We start from the raw sequence: 12,037 nt of genomic DNA, 5'->3' as shown, positions 1-12,037 counted from the left end.
GTCTCTTCTTCTTCTCTAAAAATGTTGCTCCATCCTGTGTCTGAAGACGTGCTGACCTTATGTAAGAGAAAAACAAAACAAACTAAAACCATGCTGCCATGTATAAAACTGTGAGCAGCTGTTTCCTACCACTAGCTAATTGCGTGCTACCTGCTCAGTGGAATAAGACACCGCGGGGACTGTGTGAATGTGCGAGTGGCATCTGTTCGCCGGCACGACTTAACTAGCTTATTTCTGTGTGCTTGTTTTCCCAAGTCTTCCTGCCTCCTAGTGGTAAAAAAAACAACTTTTTCTCAATGCAGTTTACTCATTATGCGGTTGCTAAGATGCAACAGAAGCGTAAACGCAATAGTCGTTACACCTCTTCAACTGTGGCATTTCAAAGTAATTATCTCGAACGTGCGAGAGGGTTCAGACTGACACGTCATGATCAGAATCTGTTTCGAAGTAATAACTAGGTTTTCCGCATGAAGTATTACAAAGAAACCTTTTTTTTTGCCTTTATAAACTGTATAATGCAGCATACTCGGTTTTAATGCTGTGCTAAATCAGCATCCAAGCCAAATACATAAATATGCATCGTGTTGTGCAGCATAATTACTAAATAACTGTCATCACGTTAATGATGACATGGTTGGATGATTTGTGCTGCTTGTATGAAAAATTGTTTTTAACCCATGTTTAACCTGGATGCATGAGTGAACAATAAATACATCATACAAACAATTAAAACAATCATGGCTTACTCAAGAGTATGAATTAGGCAGTGATGGTCTAAATAAGGCTCCGGGCTTCTAGCTGATGGGGTACTGGTATGCAGCTGCATTACACATCAAGGCCATCTACAGGCTGCGAGGCTTTGTCAGCTGTGATTATTCAAATCCTGAATGATGCTCTCTAGGTGACATTACACGCAATGACAATTCAATCCCATCTGTAGCTACAGGCTGACCCCTCTCCCCGCTAACACTTGTGTCTTTGAGCCTGAGTAGTTGCCTGAGTGGCACAGGTCCCTCTAGATACGAAAAGCAGCAGAAAACAGAGCAGTTGCTGTGCGTATTTGTTTTAATCAAAATAAGAGCAGGGCCTGCAGCTGGTGGCAGCCCAGTACCCTTATTGCTTCACTCGCCACCCTCCCAGAAGAGCTGGATCTGGGACAAGATCACATGCGCGAGGGCAGACACTGCCCCCGTGTAGCCTCCAGTGATCGCTCATCTGCAGGCTGTTATTAGCCGTGTAATCTGTCCTGATAGTGTTTGCTTGTGGACATCTCCTCAGAGCACAGGTCACTGGGAAGAGATGCCCGGGGGTTATGGTTATGAAAACATTCATCACCAGCTCCCAAACATCATCGTTGCGACTGTGACTCTAAGGGTTTGGAAAACCACCTCCTCGTCCGCTCAGATAAAACTCATTAAAATCCAGAACTTTGTAACTCTTCTAGAAAATACACACTGAATTTACATCAACTAAGCAGTAGATTTTACTCTGATGGTTTAGGGACAAATGTTTCATAGATTTTCTATTAAAAAAAAAAAAAAAAAAATGTGTCCATTTGCCGTGAGATTTTTTGAAATGCCACAGAATCCCCTTCAAAAAAAGGGCATGCCACTCAGACAGTAAATCAAACTGTCCCTCGGGGAAACACGAAAGGGGAATGGGTGTCACCAGATGCGTCCCAGTATGGAAGATGACAAGGAGAAAATAGTGCATCAACACAGAACAGTGGACAGCCGTTCAGTATGGCTGCGCCGTTTGTAGCCTGCAGCCTGAAGTCTGAAGAGCACATATTCTTTGGCTTTCACTGTCCTTTCATTTCCAAGTTCATGTTTTCGCTTTTTGCAAAAGACGGCACGAATACTTCAAAATAACGAAAACTTTGCACAGTGTTCCAGTCGAATTATTGATAACTCATTATCAAATGATGACAGCAAACGTCAGCTAATGAATACCTGATGAAAGGTCCATATTTTCACAAGTAATGGTGATTGTGATGCGGGCTGTGCTTTGATAACGGACGATAGAGTGGAGATGAGACCCTAATGGAGTCATTAAACTCCATCAAAGAAACCACTGATGTCTCTCTACCACTGTTTGCTTCCATTAGTATAAATCTATACCTACAAGTCGCTGCTTTTCATTCTCCCCAGAACCCCGTAGAACCGTTCCACATTCCCCTCAACTTGATGCGTGCAGACACCTCATTGAATATAACCATAAGGGTCCTTCTTTTATTCATGCCGTCCACTGCAGGGCTTAAATCAGGGAGCATTGATTGGCAATCAACACATCTCGCAGTTCAGCGTTCCCCACTTGCATTTCAATCTCCCTCACCTATCATCGGGTGCCTCATTCGGATGCCAGCACTTGGCCCGCAATCCAGTTTTTTTCTTCAGCGTATCGAGACATGCGCTTGACACACGTGAAAAAACAATTTGACCTAAAGCAGTGACTTGAGGCATTTTAATTACATGTAAGTTCTCCATCTAATTTTGTTACATGAATACAATGTCGAGTGTCAAATATAATGCAACGTTTTTCATTGGGTTGAATGAATGCGAATAAATTAAATAGCTGATTCAATTAAATGAATGCAGAATTTCACATGTTACATATAAGATTAAGATACTAAAAGTAATGCACTTCAAATTGGTTCTTCTGTCACCTGTATTAAATAGGGGTGTGCCAAAATATCGATACTACGATATATCGCGATATTTCGTCTTGAGGTACATTATCGATACACTGGTGCCAAATATCGATATTTAAAAATGTAAAAAAAAAAAAAAATAATAATATTTTTTTTTTTTTTTTTGGCCCACCACCACCACCCCTCTTCGGAGGACAGCTTTATCTTTATTCAAACATAGGTATACAACCAAATCAAATTTTAAAAATGGTTTAAGTAGCTCTAAAACCCACACATATAGATATTTAATGATAGCTGTAGTCAGTGTGTGTGTTAAGAAGAGACACTGTGCAATATACTCTTTGTTTACTTGGCTGTCATTCATGTGAAATTGATTGACAATGTTTCGTAATTCCTTTGAAATGGATTCAGTGCAGTCAATAAATTCTGAATTTCTTCAGTGACACAGATATGGTGATGTAATCGTGGATGACATTTCTTGCAATATATCGATTATCGCAGAATCGCTGTATCGTGATATTATCGTTATTGTGAGCAAAATATCGTGATAGTATCGTATCGCGAGGTACCTGGTGATACCCAGCCCTAGTATTAAATATTATCTTGTTTAATTTTTATGTGCACCTTTTGCATTGAGATGGAAATGAGATGGAAACTTTACATGTTATCAAAATGCATAAATACTTGAGTGTACATTTTTCACTGCCCCTTTTTTTTCTCAATGGCGTGTTTTGTACGTCTTTTTAATTTCAAATAAAATTACCTAAAATCTTGAGTTCAGCATTCGAGTAGATGGCTCCGTATTTATTTTCCGCGACACACTGGTACATTCCCGAGTCCGCCTGCTGCACCTTGTGAATGGTCACTTCTCCGTTCAGTATTTCAACTCGACCCTGGAACAAGAAAAGAAAAAAAATGTAAAGGAACATCATATGTGAATATAGATATACTACACAGTATAATGCTGCATAGTGGAATGATTCAGATGTTCCATTGTGCAATCAACAAAAGGAGAGAGGTACTGTGTAGCGAGGTAGGTACCTGGGACGTCAAGGGCAAACCATTACGAAGCCAGCGATAGGTGGGCCTGGGCCTCCCAGTGGCCTTGCACTCCCACTGGAGCTTCTCTCCACTATCCATCTGAGTATCATTAATCATTCTGACCCACTGAGGGAGGGCTTGGAGATAGAAAAAAAAAAAAAAAGAAAAGTTTTTTTAGAATAAGTAATATATCCTTGAAACGCACACAAGGCACAAGTGTGGTCACCTGTGCTTATAGGAGATGAATCATTCGTGGGCTGTTAATACACAGTTGGAGGTTGTATTTACGTGGATGTAGTAATGCACTGAACAAATTGTTTGTAATACCTTAAGCTACCATGACAAATGAAAGACAGTACTTACTGTTTATGTTATTTATTATTTCTAATTTAATTCAACTATAATCTGGTGGTATTTACAATCTTTTGACAAACAGTTGGAGCAGAAACTCACAATCTGAAAATTGACGGTTACCATAACATGTACATTTCTTTATCTACAGTGTTAGTGTTATTGAAAACAATAATATGATAGCCTACATCTCTCTATATCTACTTGTTCTATCACAATTTTTAGCTCTGAGATATACCGTTGCAACCCTTATCGTCACTTAATACAAATCCTTGACTCTCACGGCTCCTGGACTTTAGCACTGCACTGACACTTAACAAAGGTAACTTTAAGAATCACATAATGTGTCCAGTAAAAAAACATCCACTCTTATGCACCTCAACCCTGAAGAACTACAATAAAATGAAAGTGAAAACCTATTCTATAGAGATTCTGACAACAGGCAGGCATTAACGAAAGGAGGCTAAAGGTCAAAATGGTGCACCGTACTAAACATCCAAGGTTTTTTTACACTGCAGGTTTTCTACAGCGAGGGGTTAGGTAATCACATGGGCACACTCTGTACACCAGCTCACCTCAAGACCAACAAGCATCACCAACCAGACAGATATTTATTGAACAGGAGCAACCCAATCGATATGTTTGATGACATCTTTAATAACTGAGATTGTTTTGACCGAATTGACGGAAAACCCAGTTGGAGAGCTGCACACATTCTGTTTTTCTCTCCTTCCGCTGCATGGCTGGCTCCTGGCATAGGCAAACTAGGCAAGTGCCTATCCCGGGGGTGCGTAACCATGAAGCTTCTTTTCCTTTTTTTGGTTTTTACTGGAGCCTACTTGATGCGTTTCCGAGGCTCTGTCTGCAGATCCTGTCCAGCTCTACACGCTACAAAGAATCTCTGTCACCACGTGACATCTGGGCACCGTATAGGCTGCATGTGCCCTCTTTTCATCTTGTAGGCTTTTTTCAGTCGACTGGGTCTCATGCTGTTTGTGGCGGTGCATATTTCAATTCTTGCACATTTATAAGAATATACATTTCACAAGGACCTTTTACTGGGTCACTTTTATCTTAATCTTCTTTATTTGTTGTTTACACTCAATTTAGACATTTATAAATGCAGGACACCAAGGGGTACTAATTTTTTTTTTTACATTTAATTTTGAAAGTGTATATAACATATTAAATTAACACATGAGATCAACGATTAAAACCCCATTTGGGTAGACTAAATGTCTGAGGACAAGTTAAATAGTTAGGGATAATGACATGATATTAGCACGTGGCTAATGTGATTAATTAGCACAAATTAGTCGGTGTGTGCAGTTTCAAACGCAGAAAAGGAAAACTGACGCTGACATGCCTATTGCCAAAGCGTCAACACAGATTTCGGACATGTTTTGTTTCACTGGTGTTTTGTTTATTTAATCAAAAATAAAAGGTAATGAATAAAAAAGTATCCAGATTAGTGTATGCTATGATACACCTGGTCAGGACCGAACAATGCACATTGTGTGGTCGTGTATTTCTCGCACAATGTGTGCAGAAAGGAGAAAAAAACAAACAAAAAAAAAAACAGCCATTGAGCCTCTTCTCCTGCAGTAACATGCCGAGCACGTTCTCTGCTTTTCTTTGCATATGGCACCCTCGGTAGAACACTTTTTTTGTGCGGTTTGATTGAATGATTATGGTCAGGAAGCCTCCTTCACAATGAAAGTTCAAACTACCAGCTGACCTGTGTAAATTACATTTAGCGTGAGCCTGCTACAAATTAGGCTCCCTATTCTCCTTGTGATGTCAACAGAATGGAGGTTGCCAAGAAGTGCAGGGCCTTGGAAATGTGTCCCACCAAGGCTGAAGCAGTCCATTATCTCGGTCCTGTGCACATGGCACAGACGGAGAGGAACCGGGGACATGCAAACTCATTGATAAGTCTGCGATCATGGGCAAAGGACGCTTGCTTGTGACGCAGAAAATTAGAAATTGTTCTTTAATTTACGTCTGTCCTGAAACTGATATGACATACCTGTATATAAAAAAACAATGTTTTTAGGTGACAAGCATAGAGTTGGTCAAATAGATAACTGATTTAAGCTAAGAATTGATTTAGTAGATCAATCAAGAAGCTTTGGTCCAGCCCGGTCCATCTTTTCGTGCCCTGACTGTGAGCACAGTGTGCCCGTGGCAGTTGCCCTGGCCAGACGTGACAGTGAGGAGCGACGCCACTCCACAACCCACGCCGTTGGGAAAATATCAAAACTTTCAGCACACCATAGATGTGCTAAAAAAACACAGGAATGAGGTCTGTTCTTGAGGTCCGAGAGCCGGATGCTTTTCTGTGGATTTGCTCGGCTCGGCTGCTGAACTTGTTGCAGAAACGCTCAGGGATGTTTATTTCGCACCAGACATTTTAGAGTCATGTTTACCGCTGTTGGGCCAAAGTGCGGGGCTGTTGCTGGCATATGAAGCTTTTAAATTTTGCTTACAGCCAGGGTCCATAAAGTGGGGCACTGGAATGAAAACATTTTGAAATAAAATGCTGCACCACTTCACACTCGGTGAATCTCTCAGTGTCTTAATATAGGAGCAAACACTTCTATTTAAGTTGTCCTGGCAACATATCTTAAAGGTCACATGATATTAGGTTATTAAATATGCTGCTGATTGATCGTTCTTGGATTATATGCGACGGATGTACTTGGATTGCTCAGCAAATTCGCAGGGCTGGACTTCAGCCTTGAGTTTCAGAATGGTGTGTCTGGGAAAGATTATATCAAGAAAAATCCTTGGAAACGGTGCAGAAGTGAAATGGCTTTTGGAGAATTTTAATAGTTGTTTGGACCATCATTCCTTGAAAACAACCCCTCGACAACACACGAACGGAGAATGAGAGCATGCCTCCGACTCACTGTAGACCTGCAGGTGTCCTTTGAAAGCGGTGCCTCCTCTTGGATTCTCGGCTTTGCACTCGTACGTTCCCGAGTCCTCCAGCTGAATGTTGGGAATTTCCAGCACGGCCTGAGACTTCCGAAGCCTCGCTTTTTTGGGGATGTTGCCGTTTATCTTCCTCCATGTGATTGTTGGCACGGGACTGCGAGGAGAGAGAAAAAGAAGCGGGATTATATACTCAGCAAACACAGCGTAGAAGAGAACGAGCAGGATTTACGCACGGTTTAGATTGTGAGCTGCAAAAATGGGATTCACCGCTGATTACAAAAACATTTATACGTATACACAACATATATACCTCATGAATGAACCTGGAATTATAACTGACATTAATACATATTTTCATGTGCCTTCACCTTGACAGCGTTCTATAAATATAACCTTGATAGATCCTCTCTTCTCTCCCTGTGAAAGAACATTTAAATAAAAACCTGCTTTACCAAACGACCAACCTACAGATATGTCTTTCATTGATTTGATGCACCATAGTGAGTATTTAATGTTCGTTCTGATCTACATGCGAATCACTCACCTTTTGACCACTTCTAATATATTTATTCCACCGAACGACCCACACAGTAGACGGCAGGGTTTCAGAGGGACGGGGACAATATTCAAATCAGGCTATTACAAGAGCCGGAGAGATTTTTATGATTAGTGTTCGAGCAATCTCATCCTGCCCTGTTTATTCATGGATCGTCCTATAGATCCTCATGATAGATGACTTGCACATGCGGAGACAGAGTATCTCACAATGTGCTCAGTATCAGTAGTGCTCCTGTGTGACAACCGGATTTGACAGGTGTCTGAAAGATGGAAATGTGACACCATGCAAACCTCCGGTGAACCCATCAATCATTTAGCCGCGATGGAAATGTTACATCCCTGAGTTTTTTTTTTTTTTTTTATCTGCTCTAAATTCACAAGGACATTGAAGTGCTCTCGGCTGCAATGGACTCAAATTAGGATTCAGAGCATGTTTTGTATTGAACAAAGCATTTTTTCTGTGTGTTTTTTTTTTTCATGTTTGAAAGGAGTTTCATGTCACATATATATATTTTTTTTTTGTGGACTACTGGTTCCAACTTTTTTTCTTTTCTCATTGTGATTTTGAATAGCTAGCTCATTAGCTCACAGCCTCTGTTTAACATTCCTCACAGCACTGAGGGTGTGAAACGCTGTCACTGAAAATAAATATCTCGAAAGCCTGAAAAAAAAAAAGAATCAACCGCAGCTTTGATCTCCATGTAAAATACGCAAAAGCAAATCAGTTTCTTAATATAACATACATGATAATTTATGATGACACGTTTGGCGGCGCTGCGACCAGCGGGGGGCATCGGGGTGGGAAGCCTGTCTAAATCAACTTCTGTTCTTTTGTACTTCTGTGCTGTAATATTATGTTACTGCACATTTAAATTAACACGTACCGTAAAGTTGTAATGTTTCCATTTCCTTCAAGCTGGGCACAAGGGATTAAACGTTTGTGATTCCGTAACTGCGCTTGCTGCTGAGCTTACTTCCCAAAAAGCCCTTTCTTTGGTGTTTTTACTGCTTTAGACCAGGTGGAGTCTATATGATTGTGTTCGTTGTACATCATTTTGTTTATTTGAATAATTGTTTCTGACTAGCCGAGGAGTGGGCGTTAATTCTCAGTTAAGGGACGCCTCCCTCAGCCTGGCCAAACTAAATTGTGGTAACATTACATTACCAAAACAACACCACCAACCAACAAAAATGTCCAGTTTATGACCATGTATAAAGGAGTGCCCTCCTGTGAAAGCCCTCACTGATAACTGTAGTCATACATTAATCCAATCAAATAGTACATAAAGTATATTTTGCTTTGTTGTTGTACGGTTTGGTTGTTGGTTGTCGAGGATCTGCAGCACAGACAACAACAACAAACATGCTCTCACACAGTCTGGTTCCTAGGGACAACATCTGTGGCCTGAGGTGAAATTAAATATCTGTGGTCTGATGCTGGGTCCATTTGTTAGCACTTGGCATTCTCACTTTAATGCCCCCCCCCGTGGGGGGAAAGAACGACGTCAACGAATGCTAACAACAGGCATACAGATTGGATCATGAATATAGCATTCAGTCGTTATAACGCTCTGTTCTTATACGTTATTGATGGAGAATTCTGCAGGAGACCCTTTGCGCCGGCTAAACTCCTGACTAGCCAGAGAACAGAGCGAATCCTCAGAGACCTCGAGGGGTGAATCATCCTGGGTCCGTGGCAGGATTTCTCTTTGCAGGCTGAATAATGAGCACCAGGCCTAGTACGTGTTCACAGGACCGGGGGTGGGCAGGAGAGTGGAATAGACTAAAGAAACTCTACCCATCAGTGTCTTCTGTGAGAATCTGTTTGCATTAACTCCTGAACTCTGAAGCTCCGACCCTGTCCGTCGTATCAAAGTGTACAAACTGAGTATCTCATACCCTAACGCCATGAATGTGTTACGCGCTGGAGTTTATGTAAGGTGCTACAGTTTTCAATTTAAGAATGTGCCCATTGGCAGCCTCTGCAGATTACATCTTAATTAGCATTTCACACAATTGCCGTGCCCTCATCTGGACCGGTCCCATAATAAAGGTTGGAAATTAAATCTAATACCAAAATATAGTGCAGAATTGGTTTGCTTCAGACCATTAAGATCTCGGTATTATCCCACCCGTTTTGCTAATTCGCCAGGCTCTCGATTTCGTGTCCCTTTAGGAAATACCACACTAAATCTTTTGAGGAGAAATGACCTGCAACACAAAGCCACATTTCACCTGCATGATTTGAGCAGAAACAAACTGTCTTTCAAAAGCATTAACCATAGCACGAGTGTAACATGCATTGTCATTAAGAGGCACTTTGTGTTGCTGCTGACAGCGTGGTCCTCGTGCCCCTTGTATCGCTCAACGAGGAAAGTAACTACAAGGGTTTCGAGAGTTTGATTCCTCTGGGGTCACTGAAACTAAAAGTATACCCTTCTCTACTCTAAGGCAATTTGGATGAAAGCATCCACCGCATAGCACATATTATATTTTAAGTGGAATTGAGTGGGAGAATGTGTAACCCATCAAATGTACAAGGCTTTTTGAACTACAATGAACTTCATACTCCAATATCCCTTGAAATTAATGCCGCTTACAGCGCTGCGCTTTTCCAGAGCGTCTCATAAATCTGACTGTGAAGGCAGCGGTTTAAATTGAATTTCGTGATGTTTGAACATGTACAGTTAACGTATCATCATCTATATTCATTCATAAGTACTAATTAATTGAAGAAAACTATGGAAAATAGACCAAATTACAGCAATAGCATGCCAACAACCGTCACTATATATATGAAATCAGCAAACTTGTTTAATTCTGTTGTCATTTTCAACCATAACTGAAACATTTAAAGATATAGAGTCAAACACAGCAGTCAGACCTATCTGACATTCCTGCGTGTGTGTATTTAAAGGTACTGGTTGTATTTTGTTGCTTTGCTAGCGTTTTTAATAATCCAAATCCAACCCCTGCTGGACGGAATAACTGCTAACTGCTCATTTCTTTTTCCTTTAGTTTTCTGTCCGACAGGTAAATCAAGTCTCTGATTAAATGTTAAATATTATTAATGAGATATAAAAGCATACATGTGCATAGTTATTCAAAGATAACTGTAACAGAAGCAATCGTGACTCTGGCAACTTTTCTGCAATAGATGTCAACCCAAAAGTTTGACTGTAAGCTGTAAGCCTAAAAAACAGCAAACTACTGGTGGAGAAGTTGACACTAAGCAGTTTTATATTTAGTACCGAACCGAGCTCTTTATTTTTGCATGTCCGACTGTTAATACACAAGCTATTTTTTCCTTTATTAAGTAACCTCGGTCTTTGTCTGTTGACAGCGCTCATGTCATCCAGAAAAAAACGCTTGTCAGGCCACACATAATTTGTTTGAACACAAGTCCTGTTCACATAAAAGGTGTGATAAGCCTATTAGTGCTGATGGAAAAAGGCTAATGACACCCCTCTCCGGCCAAAGTTGTGCCAGAGATGGCTTACATGATGGTAACACAAACATATAGGTTTCATTTTAGGGATAATTGGTCTTGTGCACATTAATAAACTAACATTATGAGGTGACTAGATTGTAAAACTTAAAGTTTAGTTGTTCCCTCTCTCATTTTCATTGTCTTATAGTTCTCTTTGTCCTTGACTTGGGCCCACAAAGTACTGTCACTGGTAAATATCTCAACAGACAATCACATCAAGGAGCTCTGGCATTCACACACAAAGAGCTCCCCTGTCCCGTCCTAGCCTGGTGCCATCATAAATATTGATCAACAGGAGAACAAAACCCATTTTAACTTCATTTTCAGCGCTATATAAAGACTGGCATTTCTTAATAGGGTGCATCGATAAATCATTCATCTCTACGTAAAAGGGTAAGTCACTGGGATCACTGTCTGACTGAAAGCCATCAAGCGCAAATTACTTCATCGAGGGACGCACAGGGCGAGGACACAAGCTGTTTGGCTGTTCCGCAAGCATCCGAAAAACTCCCGCTTAGCTTTGATGGGAAAAAATGACGCGCTACGAGATTATAATGCAGTGTCTATATGTTTAGGAAATGACTTACCATAATGTGGATAATTAATTGAAATCAAGGTAAACAATTATGAGGTCCTTAGTCGTCCGCAGATTAGAGACTGTTTGCACTTAAGATGGGAGTCAGCAATGAATAATTCATGCTGAATAATTATAAACAAAATGGAGTAGGGACGATAAAAGATTTTGTGGCACAAGGACAGCGATTTCTTGTCGTTTCCAAACAGCACTTGAATCTTTCTTTTTGCAGAAAAACACATTCAAGATGTTTTTTTAATAAATTTTCATCTGAATGCTCAGATTTTACAAATGGCCTCATGGTGACTTTACTTTAACATCACAATTATTGCATTGAAAAAAAAAAAATACAGTAAAAATGTCAAACACATTTTGATTTGAATCATCAGGAAAGTGTTCCGCGGACCATGAAGACAGCAACGCTAACTTTAAT

General features: G+C 40.5%; 1 protein-coding gene across 3 annotated transcripts in view; it reads right to left on the bottom strand.

The window, feature by feature from the left end:
* Nucleotides 1-12,037, bottom strand: part of cntn5 (contactin 5) — a 121,547-nt gene that overhangs the window by 23,226 nt on the left and 86,284 nt on the right. For all 3 annotated transcript variants that reach the window (XM_030404720.1, XM_030404729.1, XM_030404737.1), the window contains exons 10-12: nucleotides 6,955-7,136; nucleotides 3,692-3,828; nucleotides 3,414-3,543 (exon numbers count right to left, since the gene is read on the bottom strand). In XM_030404720.1, coding sequence (XP_030260580.1) covers nucleotides 3,414-3,543; nucleotides 3,692-3,828; nucleotides 6,955-7,136 — 449 coding nt within the window. The remainder of the gene's footprint in view (nucleotides 1-3,413; nucleotides 3,544-3,691; nucleotides 3,829-6,954; nucleotides 7,137-12,037) is intronic.

Source organism: Sparus aurata, chromosome 2 (assembly GCF_900880675.1).
Source record: "Sparus aurata chromosome 2, fSpaAur1.1, whole genome shotgun sequence".
Taxonomy (NCBI): Eukaryota; Metazoa; Chordata; class Actinopteri; order Spariformes; family Sparidae; genus Sparus; species Sparus aurata.
This window is presented reverse-complemented; position numbering and strand designations above follow the sequence as displayed.